The 25,386-nt window shown below is 36.1% G+C and overlaps 2 protein-coding genes across 6 annotated transcripts in view; both read left to right on the top strand.

Annotated features, from left to right (window-relative positions):
• LOC135684827 (diacylglycerol kinase delta) overlaps window positions 1-25,386 on the top strand; it is a 66,942-nt gene that overhangs the window by 2,036 nt on the left and 39,520 nt on the right. For 2 of the 5 annotated variants that reach the window (XM_065200501.2, XM_065200499.2), the window contains exons 2-3: window positions 17,005-17,052; window positions 23,700-23,762. In XM_065200501.2, the coding sequence (XP_065056573.2) occupies window positions 17,005-17,052; window positions 23,700-23,762 (111 nt within the window). Of the gene's footprint in view, window positions 1-8,614; window positions 8,879-12,141; window positions 16,794-17,004; window positions 17,053-23,699; window positions 23,763-23,792; window positions 24,814-25,386 lie in introns of those variants that run through there. The other 3 variants (XM_065200502.2, XM_089114933.1, XM_065200505.2) reach the window with 3 other exon arrangements.
• Window positions 1,193-8,877, top strand: LOC135684832 (uncharacterized). The gene is made up of 2 exons (XM_065200513.2): window positions 1,193-5,522; window positions 5,650-8,877. The coding sequence occupies exons 1-2, from the start codon at window positions 5,177-5,179 to the stop codon at window positions 5,685-5,687; spliced, it is 384 nt and encodes a 127-aa protein (XP_065056585.2). The 5' UTR covers window positions 1,193-5,176; the 3' UTR covers window positions 5,688-8,877.

Below are 25,386 nucleotides of genomic sequence, written 5' to 3'. Positions count from 1 at the left end.
CTCTTCTCTCAATTCTTTGATTTTTGCATCTATGTTACTTAAGTAAAATGGGATTAAGTGCAATTAGGTCCTACTTTACAGTAAAACGGACCTATTTAACTCAGTTGACTCTGTTTTGTTTGAATCTGAAACCATGTTTCTATATCGAACTGTTGCCGTAGATCTAAATTGAATTCGTGTATGCATGCATTTAGTTCACAGTTTTACATGGCTTAATTTAACAGAAACGCGCAGAAGTACTGTCACAGCGATATGCCCAATGACTCAACCGAATCTACTAACCACAAAAGTTGAGTTCAGCTAACAAAAGCCAATACCGTTTGTTAGAAATGAAGCAACCCCTGTTGTACGTACTCCTTATGTGACCCTTGCATTATATTTACCTAATGCACAATACCTTTATTGCAACCAATGATATGTATTTGTTGTATTGCATGATCTATGAAATGTAAGTTGTTACAAAAGTGGATAAACACTAATTCAGCTTAACAGGATGCAAGTGTGTTCCATTTTTTTCGACCCTTAGAAACTGAATGAACTTCAATGTCAAATCACGGATATAAGACCTTGATCCTAAATATCATTAGGCAAGCCAAAACTAAACACTTCTTTAGTTAACTGAAAGTCTTTCATTTACCTTAAATCATCATGTTGGTGACATTGGTGGGATGAAAATGATGAAGCGGGCAAAAGTTGTGTCAGATTTCAAGTAATCCACGAGTCAGCGTAGATCTTCATATCATCTAGCACTAGCTTTCCATTTGTAGGAAAACTTGCTCTACTTAAAGGTTATCCTAAATCCTCGAATTAGCCGCCTGGGAGCTTATTAATTTTGATATTTTTGGACGGGAGATTATTCTAGGGGGGGGCTTATACGAAGGGGGCTTATAAAATTATTATAGACATTAAGAAGACATTATTAAAAGACCTCGTTTATTTTGTAGGAATTTCTTGCCTATGTTGCCTATGAGCATTTAATTAATTACTACAAAAAGTATGAATTTGTTGTGGTAATTCAATAAAATGCCATTGGCAACTTCAAATGGCAAAAATCTTCAAAGTGAGGGGTCCAATTCCAGAATATATGGTAGCAGTGGGGGCTTATTCGAGGGGGCTTAGTGACAATTTATAGTTCTAGGATGGGGGTTTTTTCGTGGGGGGGGGGGGCATTCGAGGACTTGCGGTAAACAAATTCGAGTACCAGCCTGGCAATAGGAATAGTTGATAGAACTAGATTCACATTTTATCCAGGCTAAAACACCCATAAACAAGTACGCTGTTTGTCCTTAACAGAGAAAGAGGCATTTAATAGATAATATGACTATTTTATACAGGAGTCAGACAGAACATATAGCAAACTCTTTATTGACCAACAGAACACACCATGCACGACACGTTTACTTAAATACCATCTCAAGTTCCTTAGAGCTAAGAACCCGTGGTTTCTAAATTCTTTCTAAAAGCTAAGAAACCGTAATCTTAATTCAACTTTGCCTACTGAAAGATATCGGACGAAGGCTTTGAGTTGTAGACTACAGGTTAAGTCAAAACATATCCAATGTTTATAAGACTTCGGTATCAAATTGTGTCTGTTGCATTGTTTAAGGAAACCAAGTAACCAGATTTTGCATGGTTGTAGTTGAGTGTAGAAGTAGCGTATTTTGCAAGAGTGGCAAAGCAAAGCCTACGACCAGGCTTTGGCTAATGTCGTCGCTGTCTTTTAGCACGTAATTTCTTGATTTTGTTGCTATTAGGGGATTCGTAGGAAATCTCAATTGGCGTTAGACGCCTTGAAAGTCAAAGAGAATCATTGGAATATCATTTATAAATAGTCCTTGTTTACCCAAAAATAATGATATTAAAAGTTTATATTCTTGCCATTTATCTCTCTTTCATCCGTCTTAATTGAAGTCAATAGGTAAGGGCAAAGGATTGATTTTGTCTAAATTTCTGGAAGCAAGTTGGTCGATTTCTATATCTTGTGCTTTCTGTTAGTCGTAATAGTCGTATAGTCGTAACGTGACGTAGTCGTAGTCATATAGGGAATTATTCAAATTTATGATAACCTATTATCAAAACCATATTGGTTTCACTCTAATCAAAGTCGAGACCGTAGAAACCCCCATAAATACACCAGGCGCTCTTCGAGAATGGCTTTAACTGCGAGTGCAATTTAATGTACACAAACACTACAGAGAGACATGGACAAGGACCGAGGAGGTGAGGGGATGACCGTGCTTAGAGGAAAGAGCACCCTCTTGGACATTAATCGTGAAACACAGAAAGCAACAACAATGAGTATACAGGTCTGTCTATACGTCAAGGGGCAGCCAGTGATAGAGTAGAAGACAGTGCAATCTTACTTCCATGAATCTTCTAGTCGAGTGATGTTTCCTGGTTAACAAAGGTGTAAAAAATAAAATATCCGTACTGAGCTAACTAATGCACAAATGGTAGTAGATGAGATTGTGTATAAACTGCTGATAATAATTAAAACTTTAATCTTTCCCGGCAAATTGGCTTCAGGGCAATTTTAATTGACCAAAAAAGCATACGACACTGTTCCAAGAGGATAACAGAATAGCAGGGATCAGGGCAACTTTAGAATGCTTTGTTCATTATCTTAGTTGAACCTTCTTGTTGAACTATATGCAAGAAAACTTATAAAATTTGGTTTCCACAAGGATCAATTCTTGGACTTGTTCTTTTTCTCTATTCTTTCTTGACTTCTTGACTGCTGTTAAGTAATTAGCTTTGAAAAGTATAAAACAAGGTTTCGTGATAAAATGGTTGATGCACTTCAAATTATTCTTTGTTCTAAATTTCTAATTTTGGAAAAATTTCTATGTTCAATGTCAAACGCTAAACGTTTTCACTTGCACCCTTAGTCAGAAGTGACAAAATTGGTGGGACACAAGAAACGATGTTTGAAAATTTTTAAAATATGATTTTAAGGCTGTCAATTTGCCATTACCGCCAATGGAATTTACCGGCTTTGCTAACACGATAAAAGCGTAAGCACTTAGCTATATGTGCAAGTGATGAAGCTTTCAAGGTAATAGAACTGTTCTACAGTCTACAGACTCTGACAAATGCTTGCAGAGGGAAGAATAAAAAACAGCAGACATTTAAAGTTGTATCGAGATATTACAAGAACGTAACCGGGTTCGGTTGTCTTTTCGTTTTACATTTACCCCATCCATTTTTGAGTCATTGCTGTTGTCTATATAAACATTTAAAAGATAAAAACATGTACCCTTTCCCCAATCAAATGGCTTACAATTAACGACTTGAACAAGGCTTTTTCCAAGTCTGTAAGCCAACGAGCATTGCAAGTATCATCAAAGAGTAAAAAAGTTGACAAAACTCTTTCGATTAAAAGCTAGAGTGTGAAACAGGAATATAAAAATTATGTAAGAAAAAGGACACCCATGTGATGTGTGTGGTATAGAAAGAACAAATTAGATTGAAAAAAAAATAAAAATGAAGCATCGTTGGAAAGAGCATGAAACACTAAAATGCTTTTAACTCAATGGGATAAACAGCAATGAAATAAAATGATTTTTCCAATTTTAATTATGAGAACCACATAATTTTGCTCCGACAAAATCTAAATGTTTCTTAGAGTGCATTTTGTGCAATTATGGGGAGGCTACCCATAATTGCGTTAGTCACATAATGCGGCCCAGCTGGGAAATGCCCACCAACTACAACTCTTTTCTGTTTTCGTTTCTTCAATGTATGTAGAATATCACAACATTGACCGATTTTGTAAAACTTGTGCGGTTCGCCTCAAATTTGGACCAAAAATTTGGGCCAAATTTTCCATAGGGTCAAAAATTTCCATAGGGTTATAAATCGAGAAATACAATTCTTTTTTAACGCAAGGATAAATGAGGCATATTCACAGTAACAAAATCTATCAAAACAATGTTAACTGACTCTGGTCAGCTGGACGATTGAAAGGGGTTAAAAGCGATGGGCACGAGGGTGCAAGAGATGGGCAACACAGGCTGCAGATCATTTCACGTAGGCCAATGCTGATCTTGGTTGCCAGGAACTTGTTGTACAACGACTGTTTCGTAATGGACCAAATTACATGAAGATAAAAGTATTCTTTCAGTTATTCATTGTTGCTTCATAATATTTCATTTGTTCCTTTATTTGTTTGAAGTTCGTAGCTTTATAGATGCCACTAACCACGTGTGCTAGAAGTTGTACTCCACTATTGTTGAGAAATATTTTTATTGAATTAGCGAGTAAATATTGAATACTTCATGCTATTTGTTTGCTCTCTAACTAGACGGCTAAACATTCGGATAATTGCATTTTTTTTCCTGTTTAAAGAAAAATGACGAAGCGCAAGAAAGATGACTGCATTTGCGAATCTACTCTATCCTCTCCTCTCCAGAATCTTGTTTTTAACGCTCGGCCATCAGTGTATTCCGGGAGGGTTACGTGTCAGATATGCTTTGAAAGCTGTCTTAAAAAGCGTGTAAAGCTTGAAAGTATTGGAACAATAAAGGAAACACATTTTTTTAATGACAGAGCTGACATCACTGACAAAGCGATGGGCTGAATATGATCATTCTTATAACAAAGTGCTGTCCTTAGTCAATTGGAGCAGCAAAGAAAATCACAAAGCATGCAGAAGAAAATTTTCCAAGGAATCTTTTTGATGTCGCAAAAAAGATGAACGTAAAAGCAACCATCAATTTAGCAGCCAAACAAGAGAGGAGGAATGTAGAGTTCAAAACAACGGTCGTAATCATATTAACCCGTAAAGGAAAAATACAAGAGGATCATATATTCACAAATCAACACAAGATGACCGACTTTGTATAATTTGCAACGAAGTGAAACATGTGAAAGGAGCAGTAGTACCATTGCTAACCATGTCATTACAAAGAGAAGAAGAAGCACAGCATGAAAGTGAAAAAAGTTTGACAACTTTTGCTGAATTACACCCTATATATTGATATGGTAAATCTCGTACTCAATAGCTACCATATTTTTTCAACGCACTGGTAATTGGAGTGAGTATTTACAATGTCTTAAAGAATTCCTTCCTTACTGTTTTGCACTGAACCCTCATAAGTATGCCAGAAATCTGCCATGCCTCTTTGTTCATGTTACTAACTTAGAACATTCTCATCTGGAATTGTATGACAACATTATGAAGAACGGTTTTATTGTCTCCCTTACTGGCCAGCCCTTTACAAGAATTCCATGCGATCAAGTTATTGAAATGACAATTAACAACTCCAGCGAATCAACAGGAGGACTATCAGGAAAAACTGAGAATGCTGGTGCCAGTGAGCGGTGGATGAGAATCAACCACATCGTGGCAGCTTTGAGAGACACGTTGGATAGTATGACAAGAAATCGGGCAAGTTCACATCAAGTGGATCTCGAAGATAAGCGATTGGAAAGTGACAAGAAACACATACTAGTTAATACCTTGACAGAGTGGATCCCGACTGTTTGGGAAAATGACCAAGATATTGTTAATATATCTACAGGTATGCAAATTTTTTGTTGAACTGTCATATGTTGGTATGAATCTGATTCTATTTTCAAGTGGATGTTTTTGTATGTTGTAATTACTTTATATGATGTTTTAATAAGCTGCTCTTAAACTATCTTTAGGTGCAATTGCAACAGCTGAGATGGCTGATAATGTATAAAGCACAAAAACAAGGGGACAAGAAGCCATGAAAAGTTTCTTTGAAAGAGTAACAAAATCTCATCACCCAGAAACCTTTGAAAAATCAGAACGATGTTATGACAGAATCAATAGGGAGAGAGTAATTTCATTTGACACAAAAAAAGGCAGAAAAAAGTGACTACTTACGAAGATGAGAAAAGATCTTTTGGAGAGATACTGTCACGATTTGAAGGAAAGAAGCTAAATTTGCGCATGATTATGGAGTGGCCTGTCACAAGTAAACCATATGCTATCGCTGCAGAAGATGGAAAATCACGTGCAAGCTCAAACACACTCGAAACTACTTGTCTACTTGAAACGTACACTTCGAAACTACTTGCAACAGCAAAGTCTCGATAAACCAACAAAAGACCCACCTGTAACATTCAGACGTATTTTGTAGATGCAATGCGAGTCGTTAGGATTATATTGATTACTGATGCTTCCCCTCCTACATTCCTGTCATGGGCAAATAGAGTTTTCAGATATTTGGAGGCATTGCCAGATGAAATTCTACATATCGTTTTTCGATGATTATTCACCGGTTGAAGATCCAACAAAACTGCTATCAAAAGGAAGAGCGAACAAGGGCAAGGAAAGAAAGATTGCTAATCTAAATCAGGATTTGCCAAAGGCAAACGAATAGTAAGAATTTCTGACAAACGACAAAAATAAGCATCAAATTTGTGGTTTACTAGCTGACTTTACACCTTTTCTGGCATTACAACTAAGAAGGCCATATAAGTAACAAAGGAACGGCAATATTTTGCGAAATGTGTAGGTGCACCTTTCCAATCAGTTCGAGAATTGTTTTAAACCACGGGGAAGCTGATCACAGGTATGATAGAGATCTTACAACCTTAAACTTTAACAAAAAGTATTGTTTCTTCGGACTTGCTTTTATACCTTATCATCCATATTGTTTGTTTACTTAATTTTAACATTTTAGGCTAGCATTTCATAGCATTCATGCAGCAAAGACAACAAGGCAAACTGTCTGCGTAGTTGCGGATGATACTGATATCTACATTCTTCTGTTGTTTGTTTGTGGACAATGTGATGTCGATTTTTATTTTCGTCAAGGAACGAAATCTTTGCCAGGTTTTCATGGCCTAACGGGATCAAATTACACAAACCCAATGTATTAAGGTTGAAAATACAGTGTTTCAAAAGGTTATTTAAAAATCCCAAAAGAGCAGACCTTTTATTATCACTGCAATCCCGAAATGCCGACATTGTAAAGTTACTGATTTTGTTTTACATGTTATCTATAATCGACCACGAAGGGAGAAAACTCCAGATATGCAATGCTATATCTGAACACAGGAAGAAAAAAGGCGTTTGCGTCAACAAAAGCTTTGCCGCCAGATAGTAAGTCACTGGAAATGAAAATCAGACGATCAAATTTGGTATGCAATGGCTGGGTTAACTGTTTGAACAGCAATTACGAGAAGCTCGATCCCTTGTTATATGGTTGGAGATTCGAAAATGATGTTTTGTGTCCTCTTTGGTTTGATGGTCCATCTCTTCCAAATGAAGATAGGATAATGACACAACTTCGATGTGACAGCACATTTTTCGCGATTCCAGAAGCTTAGGAGGAAACATCTAGTGATAGCGATGAAGAAACTGGTTTTTTCGACTACGTGATGTCTGAATCACCCGAGGGTTCATCATCTGAAAATGATGTCTAAATACAAAAACACCTCAAATTGGACAAACTCTTTTTTATATTTATCTTTATGTATTTGGGTATTTCTCGATTGATTTGCGACACTTAAAAGTACGAAATCAGATAATTCTTGTTTTCCAGGGGGTAGTTTTTTTGAGTAAATCGAGATGCAGGTTTGCTTTTAGTCAATTTTGGGATAATTAACACATCTAAAGAGGAGGTTTTGATCAGAAGAAACATTTCTTGATTGTCGAAATTCACACTTGAACTTAGTACTGGGCAATACGGAGAATAATGCCACTTATCATAACTTCTTACCCCCTGATTAGCCTAGACGTTTAAAGCCAAATATTTCGTCAGGAGTTGATTTTAACATACTCATGTGTTTACATTCTTTGTTTCTCGTGATAATAGCTATCGATTTGTGTTTTTGGTTTAAGATTTTGATGACTTTAATTTTTTACCCTATGGAAAACTTAGGCCCCAATTTTTGGTCCAAATTTGGGACAAACCGCACAAGTTTTCAAAAATCGGCCAATGTTGTGATATTCTACACACATCGAAGAAACGAAAACGAAAAGAGTTGTAGTTGGTAGGCATTTCCCAGCTAGGCCACAATATGTGACTGACTATAAAGGGGTGTCCCCACGCTAGGGGCACCATTGAGTGTCATGCTATGTAATTCCGCAAGGTAGCAAACGCCCTAAAAGGGCCCTGTGGCGCGAGGCACCCAGATAGCTTTGTTGTATGCAAGAAATTAAGTAGTCATTATCCCCTCCATGTTGATTCTGAAAAACTGCAGCTTTCTCTCCAAGTTCAGTTTTTTTTGTAGAGGATTGTCGTCTCGCTCGAAAATATGGTTGTTAGAACCCAGGAGCAGTTTAATCCCACCTTACAACTCATGTGTTGCTCAGCTGCTGCTGGAAACACTAAAACCTTGTTTTTCACAAATCGATGCGGGGGCAAGGAAGAAATCTTGCATGGCCCATTAATTATTGACAGTATCCTTATCAAACCCCTGATTTTTTGTAAACATTGTCAAGGAAAGACTCTGGTTCTTTGTTGTTCAGGAGGTTAGACTTCCACTGTTCCGAAAATCCGCTTGTTGAACAGCCTCCGTCATCACTACTTTGATTCATATATCGTTTTGGAATGTGATAATTTATCGGGGGGTATTGACCCTTGCATTTTCCGGGTCACACAAAACATCTGTTGGCGATAAATTGTTGTATTTAGTTAACGTGCACACTTGGAATATTGCCCTTTCTTGTCTAGTTTTTGCGACAGGAGACGTAAAGAAAGTAAACGGAGAAAATGCCGTTTTTTCTGTGAATGACCTGTCCGCAGCACATAAGTGAGGTTACCGCTATATTATCAAAGGGCCTAGGCGAACCAACATGGACATGGTAGTCCCGTGTAGGCCTCGAAGATCGTCACGCTCAGGAAACGATTTTACGGTATCCTCCAATGAGTTAGATAGTTTAAGAAGACATCCAGAGGTACGTTAAAACTTTGAGAAATTTCTAAATACTATTTATGTCATTTGATTTTTATCAAAAACTAATTCACTTCGCCAAGTGATTGGCAGCAGCCAGTTAAATTTCTCAACAAAAGTATCTAGTTTGCTTTTGTTTTAATTTTTCTTTCTCATTGATAACGCGAACGAATTTGGCATGAATGGCCACTTGCTTTTTAGATATTAATAGTCAAGCAAATAAAGATACAAGAAATCTCTTCATTTATGTTGATACGATTTCTGATAAACGGAAACGTTTTTGAAAGCGGTTCAATTCATTTAATTAACTCACTTGCCGCATAACTAGTTTTATTCTATGCTACTGCTAAAATACTCGGTAGCGGTATTTGAATTTTTTTAGAGTATACCCATTTTGTCATAAGAAACCAACTTCATTGTGAGAAAATAAAACTGAACTGAACTGTGAGAAAATCGAGGAACGTTCAAACTTAACAAACCACCCGAAAACTACCCGGAGATCCTGAATTGATTTCTTTTTGAATTTGTCAATGATTTTTTACGATTAGGAACCTATTGTCCATCCAATTAGCAAATATAATAAAAAGAAAAAATCTTTGTGTCAGATTAAATGTTCTATTTTATGTTATTTTATGTTGCGTTTTTATCTCTCTAAAAAGTAGTTCTTTTGCACATGATATCTAAGAAACCTTGAGAATTTTTTAAAAACTTTTGTCCATAAAAAACTAAGAAAATGATTACATATACCATGTATATTTTCTTATTAAATCTTTTTTTTGAAATAATTGAGAATAGGCAAGTATTGACATTTTCAGTAGGCAAGTATTTACATCACAACACCCTGGGATCCTTAAAAAATGAATACTTTAGATAATTACAATGCGCAATTTTTTAATTAATTTTTTGATATTTTGTAACCATACTGTAGCTCAAAACCAGTTCTTTGCCCTGGATTGTCTTTGTCTAAATGTTAAACAGCTGACTAAGCAAACTTCAATTTCAACTCAAATCTCTTGATTTTCTACAACTTCAAGAAAGATAGAAATTGATTTGCAAATACTGCTTTGGAAATATTTGCTTTCTATCCCCTCCCCTGATGTATTAAATCACAGCCTTTGCTTCTGCTGGACTAATAGACCTCTCTGTGGTCAGAAAAAATGACTTTGATGTTTTTGAAATCCCTGAAATATTAATGATGATTTCTCGCATACTGATGGAAGAAAGCCATAAAGTATCCTTTGTTGTATAAACATCTAACCAGAAAGACAGAATTAATGGGAAATTTACCACAAGATGCTCTTTGAGCAAGGATGAAAGGCTTGCCTGTAAGAGAAGAGAATAACATCTTGCTTGCTGTGGTTAGATTTTCTGTAATTATCTGTTTCAATCTTGTGTACCTTTGTGCTGGTATGAAAAGGTATGACTTGTAAAACATGCTGGTGGAGAAAAGCTCTTAAACAATCAAACTGAGATTTCCACACACAAGCAGGCTCAATTACCATAATACCAAGAAAAATACATTCTTCTTTTTTGACCTTTGATCATTCATTCTCATATTCTGTATCATTTTACCTAGAAAGATTCAGCTCTCTGTGAAAACAAGAAGTGCTCATTCAGGTTATGCTAGGAGCTCACAGCAACATTTCAGCCCAGATGAATTGAGACACTTTAATTGCTAGACCATCACAAAGATAACTTAGTAATTGCTTAGTAAGTGCAAAAAACAAACGATGAGATGAGTCATTGTAAGTGTAAATTCTAACATTTCAAGGAGCTAAAGTAACATGACATTAATAGCAATTGAAGAGGGAACTTCAGCAGCAAGTGAAAGCTATCCAGGGTTTTATGATATAATTTTACCAAATGACAGAACGTTCACTAAAATTTGACCTGCAATAGCGAAATTAATGATACTTTCCATGCGTATCTCTTCTTTTTCTCACCCTTTTCAAGTCACCTCTCAATTTCACAAACCTATCCCAATATTTTTGTGTTTTGTTCCAAGAGATGGTAAACTTTGGAACACTTTGCCCTCTTCTTGTCTGCCAGATTGTTTTAACATGTTTTAACACACTTAACATGTCAAAACTTTGAGTCAGCAAACTTGATATCACTCCCCTCACTTCTCACGATTGTCCCCTTATTCCTTTTTAGGCTTGGCTATAGGTCACAGGGCTTTCCAAACCGTTACCAATTAAAGTATAATGAAAAAAGGGCAATTCATTTTCAGAGATAAAAATAAATGACTGTGTTCATGTTGTAGATAAATAACTCCACCATGCTTCTTTGTTTTGCTTTTAAAATATGCATTTTCCAATTTTTGTTGCCATATAAACAGAAATAATGTTCATTTGGCATGGGAAATCTTTTATAACACTGTACAGGGTTTGTAGATTCTTTAGGAATTTCAAACCAAATCAATGTTGGAAAAATGCCAAATTAAGCCAAAATGTAAATGCAGCACAATCACAGTTTTCAAGCTGTAAGCAAGCCTAGAAGCGCACATTTTCTGTTTTGTCCATAGACTGTTTTACCCATATGGCTTTACCCTTATGTACTTCTCTTCCAGGCACTGCTGAGAAGGGGGGCCTGGGGGTGGCTATAGCCCCCCACTTTTTACCAAAATGCAAAAGCTTTACCAATGAATCTCTAATCAAGCCACCTTTTATTCGGTATTAGAATAAAATTATAATAATAATCAAGCCTACTTTGTTTGAAGCCCCCCACTTTTCTCAACGCTCCCCCGTGCCTGTTTTCCCATGACTTAAAGGTTTTCCATTCTTGTAAGGACACTTGGATATTCTTCAACAGACCAACGGAACACATTTTCAGGATTTCCAGATAACTTAGAGCAATGTGCAGGCACGTGTTTTAGTACATTAAAACTAAACAATTGGGGAACAAATGAATAATTATCACAGTCCTCCCCTCCTCTTATTGTCCCAAACCCTGCTTCAGAGGAGAACAAAAGAAACAACCAAGTGATAATTGAACAGGGTGTATCAATTCCCAGATTTTTAACAAAGTGTTAAGAACACAGAAAAAAAATGATTGACTGTTTCAGTGATAAAGATGTGATGGCTAAAGATAGAAAGGAAGAAAGAAAAAAAACAATACAAATGGCCATGTTTTTTGGGAAAATGTCAAAATTCTGCCAAATAGTACTTGGACCAACCAATAAAATCTAGGATCGAATACAAAAGGCAGACGTCAAATACCCTAGGTTATTGTTCTCGAAAGATTTAGAAAATTTTTGTGAACAAATGGAGGCCGTAGCTAGCCGGGGAGAGTAGGGGGCGTAACACCCCCAATACTTCAAGATTTCATCGGTAAACCTTCAGTTTGTCTACAGAATCCTTAGTTTGTCGGTAAAATCATCTATCAGATGGTGAAGTACTACCTAAATTCTTCTCCATCTATGATATTTTTCTTTCGATGACCCTCCAACCCTCTAGTTTGAAAGGTCAAGCGATGCCACTGCCATCTGTCCCCTTTTCTACTAACCCGTAAATGGTATTTGTTATTTAGGTGCTTCTAGATGGGATCAGGATGTAATTGCTGCGTATGCATCTTATGATTTACTTTCATATACCTCACCAAGCCCTATTTTGAAATTCCCTTCTTGTGTCAACTTGTATTGAGCGGATATTGAAAGTAAGTGTAAATTTCGCGCTTGTGTGGCACGTTTTTTATGAGAGGTATAAAAAGTATGAGGATGAGAGCGTTAAGTCAGCTACGTATGTGAAGCAGGTGTCTAGGAGCCGATCTTACAAAAATGCTTGTCGACAGTTTCGTCGTAAAATTGTCAAACATGCTTGTATCAATAGGCGTGGATGACCCCTTATTTTAAATAAAAAGTCTGTTACTTGGTGGAATGATAACATTGTCTTCACACAGTCCGTGAGCACAGGTGCCCTTTTGCGAAGGAAATATCCCCGTCTGAGGAAATCCTGGTTAACAAACAATCCTATCTTAAGTCTAGGATGAAGATAACGTGCTGCAGACTACACCAAAGAAAACCTTCCCAAAGAACTTCAAGTTTATTGGAATTTTTCTGCTTCACAGGCAGGCCCGTCGCTAGCAATGGTACTCAAGCGGGGTTTCAAGGGCCCATTTGCTGATAAAGTGGATGAGCCATCCTTTACTTACCGATAAGTCTGAAAAATTTTCCGACTACACTCTTTTTTTATAAGAACAATTTTATGAGAACACGAGCCTCAAAATTGGTTAGAAGTTCAGAATAAACTAAGAACAAGATGAGGCTGAGCTACCGTAAAATGCAATTTGAACAACGTTTTATCTCTAAAACGAGGATTTTTAGCCATGTCTGGGTGCTGTTTCGGTGAATATTCAAAAATGGCGGCGAATGAAAGTTGTCTCACTCACTTTGTTGGCAAATGAGGCCTGAACACCTTCCTAGAGCGAAAAAGCCAACAATTGCATTGCTTATACGCTACCAATTTAAGAACGAGTTAAGAACAATCCAGCCTCAGATTTTCGAATAAGTTAAGAACAGTCAGCCTGAATTCCAATTTACTGGTTCTTATGAATGAAAGAGTGTAAGCACCCCTAGATGACAGAAAACTTCTCGTTTTTGCAACGGAATTTTTTTAGAAAGGGGTGTCACACCCTCATGTCCCTGTTGACAGGTTTTTAAGTGTCTGAATTGATAATAAGGGTGCCAAGATAGTCTGTCTTTAGGGGGTAAAATTTACCCTAAGTATCGAAAGTTTGCCCGAATTCATGGGAAATGAGGCCAAGACAATGTGTAACAGGTATAAAGCACAATGCCAAGCGAAATGCATTGGAGACTAAAATAATACCATTATCTTATTCATTTTCAAATATTGATAAGGAAAGGGAAGGCTATTTTTACTAATTTGCTGTTCCTTCCGAAATAACACTCATCATATCTCGACAAACAGCCACGACCTTCTGTTTCTGTATCCTACGTTAAGTTGAAACCAATGTATCCCACTTTTCACTCAGTTTCTACTAACTTCCCAAATACACACCCGAAGTATCGCACAGATGATGAGGCTTTTCTTCAAAAATGGCAATTTGCCTTCAACTGAAAATTATATTTGCGTTAACTGGCAAATTGACTGACTGCAAATAGGAGCCCTTTTGCACCAAATATCGCTAACATATTTTTTATTTAATGTTGGTTTATTCACTTTATTCAATGTTGGTTTACAAAATACTAGCTAATAAACAGCTAATTAACACCAACTTGTAACAATAACAAATATAACTAAGAAAAATCGCGATGTTTACAAGTATTCAATATTAGAAATATATGGTGTGCATAGTCTACACGAGCAAGTAAGATCCGTTTGTTTAATCTTAGCTTTGAATACTTTACAATTTTCTGTCGATCGAATGTCTAACGGTATAGAATTCCACAATTCATTACATCTATAGGATATTGTATCTAGCCCATAAGTAACAGTGTTCGGCTTTTTTTGTATAAATGATTGGTTTCGTAAATTATATGCAAGTTCATTCAACTGAAATATCTCTTTCATGAATACTGGATTTAAGTTATTTACTGTTTTGTATATTTCTATTGCTAGTAGTTGTAAGTTCTTTTGATGTATCCTGACATCATTTTTTTGTGAGAGAATATTTTCAAAGCTCGATTCAAAATCATTATTAATGACCGAAATTGAACAGCACATGCTAAACAACGCTGTAGAGGGCAAAGTACCAGTGATCTGCTCTGGAGAAAATTTATCGATGAAATTTTCCATAGGACCACATCCTTTAAGTAACCTGGCACAGCATTTTAAATAAAAAATCAAATCAATAATTAAATTTAACTTTAGCCACATATTCATAAACCAAAATCGTGGATGCAATTTTTAATCTACAAGGAAATGTGGAAATTTCTACCTTCCACCTCCGAATATCTACTAGCACATGCAACTTCAGGCTATGACTATAACCCTGGACAAAATTGTTGAAAAAAATGCAATTTTTGCAATTTGCTACTTCACGTTGCCGCTGTATATTCGATACCTCATCAATTCCCTCGAATCAATGTTTGCTAAGTAGTTCTGCCATTTGTGATTAAAAAACGTGCATTAACGTTGAATCGGAGGCTAGGAAAAATTTATTTTTCATAGAAAAGAGAAAACAACATTTGTCCGGGATGGTAGTCATCCAAAGAGTCACAAAAGCGAGGTTATAAACAGTCTGGCTTGCTACTTAATGGTGTCTACATCCCTTCCTTTCCTTCTTCAATCCAGCTGTGGAGTTTTCAAGATTATTAACATTTTCAAAACCATATTGAAATGAAATAACTGCAGAAAAGTCAATATTTTGATAAATTAAGCTATCACACATATGGACATTTACCAAGTCAAATGTTAATTTTGCGAAGCGACTTATAGCCCCTTCAAAAGATATTTCTTTTTCAAACGCAATAGAAATAACAAAGTCATACGTTTGACCATGCTAAACAAGAAATGCGTTAAAATGGCAAACATATGTCAAATACTTTGTTGAAGACCGTCCTCAAAAAATTACTTGACAAAAATTCTTCAATATACCTGTTATTATTATTTTAATCCTGAGCATCTTTTTATGAGAATCGGGTAGCATATAGAAAAAGCCATTTCTCTGATTTATTCCTTATAGAAAAAAAAATTATAATCAATGAATTTTATATTACTGTCATGTAGTGATATTTTATTCAATACATTGGAAATTTTCAAATGCTTTGTCTTATGTAGAATGTTATGTCAGAGAAAATGAGGTGCTCTTTGGTTCGTTTTTAATTGCTTTAGTCGATAATAAAAGACTGTTTTCTAAAATTTCATTTGCTTTATTCTTCGTTGATCTGAATAATTTCATTTGCAAGGCTTCTTCAGGTGCTACAATGGGTGATAGGAAGTCAACCACGTCCCTGTATGCTGATGATCTTGCTTTACTTTTGTAATACACCGATAGGCTTTTAATTTAAGATGTGTCCCCGAAATTACTTACGATTGCTGTTTTCAGCTTGTTATGCAGGTTTATCAAACCGATCAAGCATTTCTACCTTAGTGTTTTATTCCAAAATTCTTTATTCCATGTTTTTAAGTCAGTCTTTAAAGAACGTCACACAAGACGGCGAACTTAAAGACATGGAATGTTGGAAGGCTTGCCTAAATTGAAAAAATCTAATAGTCGATGTTAATGAAGATGCTTGTGAGAGCTTTACGTAACGAAAGCCTGATTATGGCAGTTATGCAACGGAGAAAGGAAGTTTGTTTTTAAATGCTGTTATATTTTTTCAGCTTTTTCGGAAGCTGTTTGGACTGAAAAAGCAGTGAAATGTTTCGCAACAGTTTAGATAAGGTTGTATGTTAATGAAAGACTGCGTAAAATCGACGTTTGGTGTCCTTTAATCAAAATAGATATTTCTTGTACGTAAGTGAGTGTTTCTGTGGCTATCTGGGTCACCCCCACCATATTACTTTGCCATTGTTTATGCAAACGGAACAATAGTTTTCCATTATTGTCATTGTAACTTATGAAATAGCCTCGGCACAGCAGTGAGATTCTTTTGTTCATCCCTCCTTTCTTGTTTATTTTTTGTGCTTTCGTTTTATGATCACAAGCATGAATTCAGAGTGTTTTCCTTTTTGTAGGAGAACTGTCGACGTGAAACAATAAGTTGTTAAAAAATTTATTAATTTTTAAGAAGATTCTTCGACTATTGGTGGAGAATTGTTTGAAAATAAACATTATCCACGTCTATTTGTTTTTGTTGTAGTCAAAATTTGTATGAATAATGCCACTTGTGTCTGCAAATAATATTATCGAAACAAACCGGCTCGCGCATGAAACCTGTCGGCTTGCGAGAAATTTTTGGAATCTCCGTAGTTAGGCAGATGTCGCGAAAGAATTTGCACGATTTACTTGAAAATTATGTAGGTACTTTAAAAGTACTACAGTTTTTACTTGACGAATAACTTAACCAACATCTTCTTTATATTACATCATATATTGCATCGACAAGTCTTTTCTACGAGTTTTTCGAGCAATATCCTGGCCTATTTCATTCAGATAATTGAAGTTTCTGCATAAAAAGTTGTTAAACAGAACGATTCAGTTCTCCTATATCTATTGCTTTTTACACAGGAATGCATCAAGGAAGGATTTCTGCTAAAGCAACATGGATCTTTTCAGGTATGATAGATATCATCTTAATAAATTCGATATGTTTTATGATTTTCTTTCTGATATTTGTGGGCAATCCCTGTACTGTTTCACATTGGTCTCTTAAATTTTTACTTAGTTTGAATATGGAATGTTCATTAGAAATTTTTTAAACTAGATAACGTTATAAAAGAAATCGGCAGCTTGAGATGAAATATGACTTTTTTCTGTTTATGAGGGTTTTGATATTTCTTGCACGATTTATTTAATGCTAATTACTCCCACAAATGCATCTTATGCATACCTTAAAGAATCTCTTGTAAATTATAGAGGGTCGGTTCATATATAACTTTTCTGCATAGGTAATTCGAAAAAATATACGCATATCTTAGAAATTTAGCCTTCAAAATCTATTTAACTTATTACAAAAGAACTTGCCTCCTTTACTTTCTCTAGCACACTTTCATCCATAGTCGATATGCGAACTTTAATTGTTATTATTATTATTATTTCTTGGGCAAACATGCATTTTCGGGTTGACAAGTGCTCAACATTTGGAATAAAAAAATCATCTACTTCATCTGTTCAGTTTCTATTCAAACTTATTGTCAATAAAAACATGGTTCCCACTGTTGAAAAAGACAAATCTTTAAATATTTTGGTAGATACTTCAACTTTTCTATGGATAATAGTGATCATATGTCAGAACTGTTAGAAACTGTTAACTCGTTAATGTCCAGTATCGACAAATTGTCGTGTCATCCAAAGAACAAAATTCTGTTATACCACCGATATGTGCTATCCAAAATTTCCTGGAACCTGACCATCGCTGATTTCAGCAAGACATGGGTGACAGAGAATCTAGACAATGTTATCTCAAGCTTTGTTAGACAATTGATTGAGCTGCCAATAAGTGCTTCAATAAGTAGCCTCGTCATTCCGAAATCGAAGTTTGGCATCAATCTCATTCTTCCATCTACCAAGTTCTTACAATGCCAAACAGTTATCCGCAACTCTTTAAGACTGTCCCCAAACCAAGAGGTTCGCTCTTTATGAAAAGATGCTAGCACTGGTACAAACATACAATATGAGATTTTTTGCAACATCAAACAAGTTCTCAAATCCATCCAAAGTGAACACGAAAACCGCATTGAAAACGTTCTTACATCTCAAGGATTTATTATCACGTGCATCTTAAATTTTATTATCTCATGCATCTTAAAATTTGCTTCTAAGGGAACTAATCAATTTTGGTAAGCAAAAGTTACTGAAAAACATTTACAACTTTACCATCAAATACCTAAACAACACTCTTGCCACCAGGAAAAACCTCTGCAAATGGTCAATTACTCAGTCATCTGCCTGCTCTTTCTGTCTCCAATCAGAATCATTACAGCACATAGTCTCTAGCTGCAAAAATTATCTTGAACATGGTAGGTATACCTGGAGACACGATTCTGTACTTCTCTATTTGGCTAAAACCCTTTCAACACCTAGAAACAGCTCACTTTACGCGGACCTGCTTTCATTTCTATCACCTTCTTTAATCACAGGCGACTCCTATCGACCAGATCTTGTCTTCGTAACTGAAAATCGAATCCTTTACATGCTAGAGCTTACTGTTGGGTTCGAAAGCAACATAGACGATAACAGTACTCGAAAAGCTAGGAAATATAGCGATCTTATCAAGGAACTGAGCCCTGCCTATAAACGTGTTACCTTTGTTAACCTTTCTATGAGTGTCCTTGGCATTCTGGGAACCTCATCTACCTCTCTCTCCGACATGCTACATCAACTCAATTTGACTCAAATCAAACTAAATCCATCTTGATGAAACTCATGAACATTTCTATCCGCTGCACCCACTATATCTTCTGTCGTCGAAACAAACCATGGCTAAGCCCCGAACTAATTGACTTTTAAATATTGTAATGCAGATAAGCCAATTATATGATGCCTGTAAAAGCGAGTCGTATAATTGTAAATTTAAAATGTATTCAATGAAAATGAGATGTTTAAAAAAATGTTTATTATTATTATTATTAATATCGTATACTTCTGCTTTAAGCACTGGCAGTTCTTTAGCCGACTTTACATCCTAATGGAACGGTTCAAAACCCTTGACCAAGTGTCCTTTGGGGTCATTGTCCTTTGGTACTCAAGTACTTTTCTCAATATCCTGGCTGTTCCTAATAATGTCGTCTTCTGTCAGAGTGCTGTATTCACTGTGATATCCAGTTTTTCTAACCATCCACTTTCTTTGTTATACTGCCGAGTGCTCCAACAATCACAGGTACAACTATCACACTTCCCATGTTCCAAATTCTCTTGATTTCCCTTTTCAAATCTTGATATTTCTCCACTTTCTCTTTTTCCTTGTCACTAGTCCTACTATCACCTGGCACCGCAATGTCAATGATGCTGCATTTTCTTTCGCCTTTGCTTACAACAACTATGTCTGGTCTTCTTGCTTCAATTAAATGAGCACACTGAATATTCACGTTCCATAGTAGCTTTACCTCGTCATTCTCAACTACACCCTCGGGGGTATGTTCATACAATTTTTCCGTCCTTTCTAGATTGTATTCCTTGCATAAATGCCAATGCACAATCCTGGCAACATTTTCGTGCCTTCGTTTATATTCTTTCTGTGCCATCTTCTTGCACTCACTGACAATGTGATGTACCGTTTCGCCTTTCTCTTCACACATCCTACAAAGTGATGACTCTGTTGATTTGTCAATAGGGTGTTTAATATAGTTTGCTCGAAGAGCCTGTTCTTGCGCTGCACACAAAAGTGATTCTGTTTGTATTTTAAGATCAGCTTTTCTCAGCCATTTCCATGTCTTCTTTTCATCTGTTGATTCCGGCATCTCTCTAACAAACTGCCCGTACATTCTTTTTTCCTTCCATCTTTGTTCTTTTTTATTCATTCATCCATATTATTCTTATTATTAACAATTTATTCTACGTTGGCAAGAAAGAACAAAAAATACATTTAGCTAATAAGCTAATTAACGCCAACAAAGTAATTTAAAACCTACTTTACGATGTCCATACTTAACCTACAAAACCCTAGATCTTTAATGAAAATTTTGCACAATCTGCATATGCAAGTATTTGCAGTTTTGTGTAGTTACCAAAAATACCATTTTTACTAGATTAGGGGGATTTTTTAAAAAATAGAAGCTTTTTAGGTTGGAGCAAATTTTCTGTAACAGTTTCGACAAAGAGAGTCAGAGATGCGAGTGGTTACCATTGGTGGCTCCTGAATCTATTTTATTCAAAATAGAGGGCTTGGTTATTTATTCAAAAAATAAGTTAGCGTACGTGGGAGTGTTTACAAGAGTTGACTTTTTCGAATTCTCCTAAATTAATGCTTCTAGATGTGCAAATATTATTTGTACTCTAAGTTTTCTTTTAAACTGATCTGGAAGTGAATTCTTCCAAACGATATGATCGATGTACGCCTTATGTTGAGATAAGTTGTCAAACAAGTGAAATTGCGAAAATGCATATGATACTACCTGTCTCATCAAGATAAGCAGTGGTTCAGTGATTGAGTTTGGTTAAAGTTATAGTTGAAATTTCAAACCTTAAATTTCAAATTTGAATTAGGTACTTGTACGTCGCTCCTGAACTACTCTATCAAAGTTTGTAGCTAAGAGAAGGTAAACCAGATAAAGATTTTCGAATTTTTTTATCATCGCTTCTGTAATTTTTGTCTCTATAATTGCTCTTTTTACCCCAGGCTGACTCATGTTTATGGCTCGTTGTTACACCATGAGATAGGGACTTAAAAATAAACTTTAAACCTTTGCCAAAGTGAGGATGTCCTACGAAACGTCTGGTTCATGGCAAGGTCATTGCCACATTAAATTTCTGTATGCAATGTGCGGCTGGGAATGGCATATGCGATGCCTGGCTGTTTAAACGTTTCAACTTGCCTCATGTTTAGGCACATGCCGTGTAGGTATGGTTGGGCGACTTAATTTGTTCAAACCTTGTCAACATCTGGTCTTGTCAACCAGTCACTTGGCTTTGCTCTTCAAAGTATCTATAGTCCCAAACGTTTTGTTAAGCACACATACTATTTGTTATATGAGTCATCAGGAAGCACAAAAAATCTACCATTAACCCCATTTAAGTGACGTTTTAAAACCCCATTCATAGAGTGAAAAATGCGCAGTGAGGAGTCTTGGTCGAGACAAGTGATAACCTAGATGCTGGTACGATGGAAGATGAAGTACATTGAGTCCAAAAATTTCGGCTTTTCGGCATGACAAACTTTCACAAAAAAGCTTTGTCCGATAACTTGTTGATACGTTTGTCACGCCGGAAGTTAGGCGAAAGTTTGTCACGCCGAAAAGCTTTGAATGAAACACGCATGCGCAATGCTTATTGAATGAAGCAAAGGCTACAATCTTTAAACACGTGTTTCTGTAAAAAATTCAAAAACAGTCTTTATTCCAAGCTGATAGCATCACCAGTTCAAAAAAATAGCATCGCCGTTCTCATCGTCTAACAAAAATCCATTAAAGGCAGCCTGTCCCCTCAGTGATTGGCTGATATGAACAATAGGTTTTCGCGCCTCAACGGACAACGGATTACGATGCTTGCTTTGGCTGGCCTAGCTGCGGTAGTAGACGACATTTGAAACTGCGAGCAAAAAGCTATCGGGAATGGCAAGAAGATTTAATTACTGAAATTGAATGATGATAATGGAAGCATTTCCTTTCACTGTTGACATATCATGTTGAGAAACAGGAAGCCATATTTTTCTAGCTACAGCTTCACTTCAACGGGAAAACAGCCATTTGATTCAAAAGCTCTGGAATCAAAGAAGAAAATAAAGTTGAGCACAATAGGGGACAGACTGCCTTTAAACTGAGCCACTTTGGTACTGAAAGTTTCTTAACATTGTAACGTTTTCAGTAATCAGAGATTCTTCCAAGCTTTTTGAGAGTTTATTAACAATCTTAAATATTTTATGTGAATCAAAAGCCTGCTGTGATTTTGCTTTAAACATCCAATTTGTCCGAAAAGTTATTGTCCGAAATTTAAAAAATATATCTGAGTATTTTCCCCAAAGTTTGTTGTCCGAAATTTTATCCGCTGAAAATTTTTGTACTTAATGTAATAAATTCCTAACAGGAAACACAAGCAGAAAAATACCATTTATTGTAAGCTATTTCGTGGATGGATTCACCCTAACTAGAGCAGCCTCAGATTTTCACTGTCTAATTCAAGCAATAGCTCAAAAATCGGCACATGTTCTGAGTATTATTCTGGCTATAGCGAGGGTAGAAAGAGATGTGACAGACATTTACGACGAGCTTATGGCAGCAGAAATTCGTTCGTTTAAGGCGTGTGTCTTGTGAAAGGTTGCACCTGTTTGATTGATTATTGATGATAGAACTTGCAGTTGTGGACCAAGTTTAATGAATTACCGGTCACTTTTGGTAACCGATAACTTTAAATGACTGTTTTGAGTATGTTTTTAAAAATTATGAAACCTGATGTAATCAGCGATCGACTGAAGTTCTTTGTGGAACAAATATAAAGGTTAAAGTATGAGCCCATAGAGTGTTACTTTCTACAGAGGGGAAAAACTTATTCATTTGACATATTTTTGGTTTCAATTTAATCATTTGATCCTAAAAAATGCTTGGTATCGGTTTTAGACAGCGAAAAACAGGCCCGTCGCTAAATATTACGCTCAAAGGAAGGTTCCCATGTCCCATTTGCCGACAAACTGGGAGAGCCATCCTGCATTTGCCGACAAATTACCCAAAGATGGCAAAAAACTCCTCGTTTTTGCAATGAAATTATTTTTCAAGGGGGCGTCACACCCCACGCGCCCCCCCCCCTATAGTGACGGGCCTGTGCATGACATACAACCACTTTGTCCTCCTATCGTTACTGCAAATAACCGAATGTTTGACTGATGCTGCTAATACTACGACAAAAAAGTTCTTGCGTGATGACGTCGCAATAATCGATTTTTTAGAATTTATGGATTTGGATCCCATGACCTGAAAGAGCTTCATGAAATACCTCTGTATATACAGAATCAGTCAATTGCTTTTCGAATTGGTTTAAATGTGTATTGGCTCTTTCCCCGTCAATCGATGTTGACATGTTTAACTGATTTTCATATCATGGTATACTTTTAAGCCATGTTGTCAAAATTCAAAATTTCTGAAAATAGATTTTTTTTATGACGTCACATTTGAAAGTCTAGATTTTCCTTGAAGGGTTTGTTCTTAATTGAAGCGTTGAAGACGCAGTAGCAATACATACTAAATATTTTATTTATCTTGCCATAAAACTATGAAATTTACCTACCCTAGTTGATCGTGCCTACCCCGGCGTAGTATTTATTCTTGTTTACCATATTCTTCGCATTTTATGTGTATCCTAAGCAAGCCGACAGGCAGGGGCTTTTCACAAGTATGCTCTCTCGTACCTAGAACTAGAGATGATACTAAATTGTTAATTATGACAACGGTCAACTTTCAAATAACATAGTCAGGATTTCCTATATTGTGTACTTTAGAAAGGTTTTCAACTCCGCTTCTTTACTCTATTTTATTTGAATATTATCATTAACTTCTTTTTAGCTCGATAAACCAGTTGTACAAAATTTATCATTTATTAATTTCCTTTTTTCCCAGCGATGGAAACCGAGATACTTCAGACTCTACCCAAAGCAGCTGTTTTATGCCAAAAGCCCCAGTGTAAGTACATCCACACCTTATTTCATCATTTTAAGCCTTGCCAAGACTTTTTAAGTTGGCTTTGCCATCTTCGTCTATTTCCTTGTTAAGGACTTTGAGGGGCCTGGTTTGTGTTAATCTTCATTTACCAGTTGGCTAAACGCAACATATATTAGTGAATAATTTTAAGGTGTGGTGGAAATTTGTGGTGAGATCGCCGTCCTTTTGAGAATCCACAAATTAATTTTTGTTATGTAAGTCGATAGTTTATTCATATGTACGTGTTCTAATAACACTGCAGAAGCACCTTTCTTGAATCTGATAATGTCAGCAAAGCAGTCTTCCTTTAACGAAAAATCAATGGACGCTCATTTATTCACCTTATTTTCATTTCTTCTTTTATCATTTCATCTTTCATTACACAAGAGCCATATCAGCCAAAAGGTCTGTTTTACATGGAGCCTTGTGTACGAATTTTACAACAAAAATAGGAGTCAGAAGAAATAAAATAATCCCAGTGTGCTGTTTTCAGCACTTTAGCGTCAGTACCTGAGGGTTTATTTTTCTGTATTGCTGACATCTTTCACTAGAGATAGACCCTGAGTTTAAGAAAGTTTGTTGAAACATTTTCTAGAACTTATGCAAGTCGGGAAGTTTAAAAGAAAGGACGCCAAGGGAAGGTTCTTTTCTCCGTGTTTTCAAGCTTTCTGCTTACTAGGCGTCGTGTTGGCTATTCCTCTAAATGTTATATTAGAAAAAATTAATCAAAAACTGTATTGATAGCCAACAGCGGTCGGCACAGTTTTTTAAAGAACTTTAGCTAGCCATCTGTTCACCGAATTACCGCGGTGTCCTTCCATAGCGCCACGCCCTACACCTTATGGTTGCGCCCCCGTAGTAGTTCCAGATCAACAAACACTAGGACAGCTATCTGTTTGAGAAATTCTCACCAAAGTTGCGGTAGGGGCATTGAGAGTGACGTTGAAGGAAGATCTTTCAAACTGCACTGCTTAATAGCAATCTTAGACATCGCTTGCAGATTATTTGAGAAGTGCGGGTTCACAAAATTGCAGTGAGTTTCGTAACAATGTTTTAAGTCAAGTGTATTGTCTTTATTCTTTGTCTTAATTTGCCATTGTCGGCCACTATGGGATAGAAATCCGTCAGAGAACGGCCGCCGTGTTGTTATGTTGATGATTTGTAGACTGTCGTATAGAGAGCTGTCTTTTTTTCAAATAAAGTAGTTCTATGTATGATTTTGAATAGAAATAGGCTAAACATTTATTTTTAACTGGAGATTTTTACAGGCAGGTGATTAAACATTCTAAAAAGTCGTGTCAATGGAATTGTTTTTATAATCAATGTAGCGTTTTAACCTAGCCAGTTTGCTAGTTCAGTTTTAATTAGTTTTCTCCTGTTTTTTCGTTACATTTTCGTTGATAAAAGGTGCACAGAAATATAATTAGAATCATCGTGGTTCGTAATGGTGATATCATATTCCGTAATGAGATTTTTATATCTAACTCTATAAACTAAACATTTTATGTAACTTTTTATCCAACTCAGTTTTTTAAGTTCGATCGTGCTCTTGAAAATTTACATTTGACACAACTTACAGAGGAACATTTCGCAATTTTCGACAACA

The sequence above is a fragment of the Rhopilema esculentum genome, chromosome 21, assembly GCF_057945365.1.
Source record: "Rhopilema esculentum isolate cy_ngs chromosome 21, ASM5794536v1, whole genome shotgun sequence".
Lineage (NCBI taxonomy): Eukaryota > Metazoa > Cnidaria > Scyphozoa > Rhizostomeae > Rhizostomatidae > Rhopilema > Rhopilema esculentum.
This window is presented reverse-complemented; position numbering and strand designations above follow the sequence as displayed.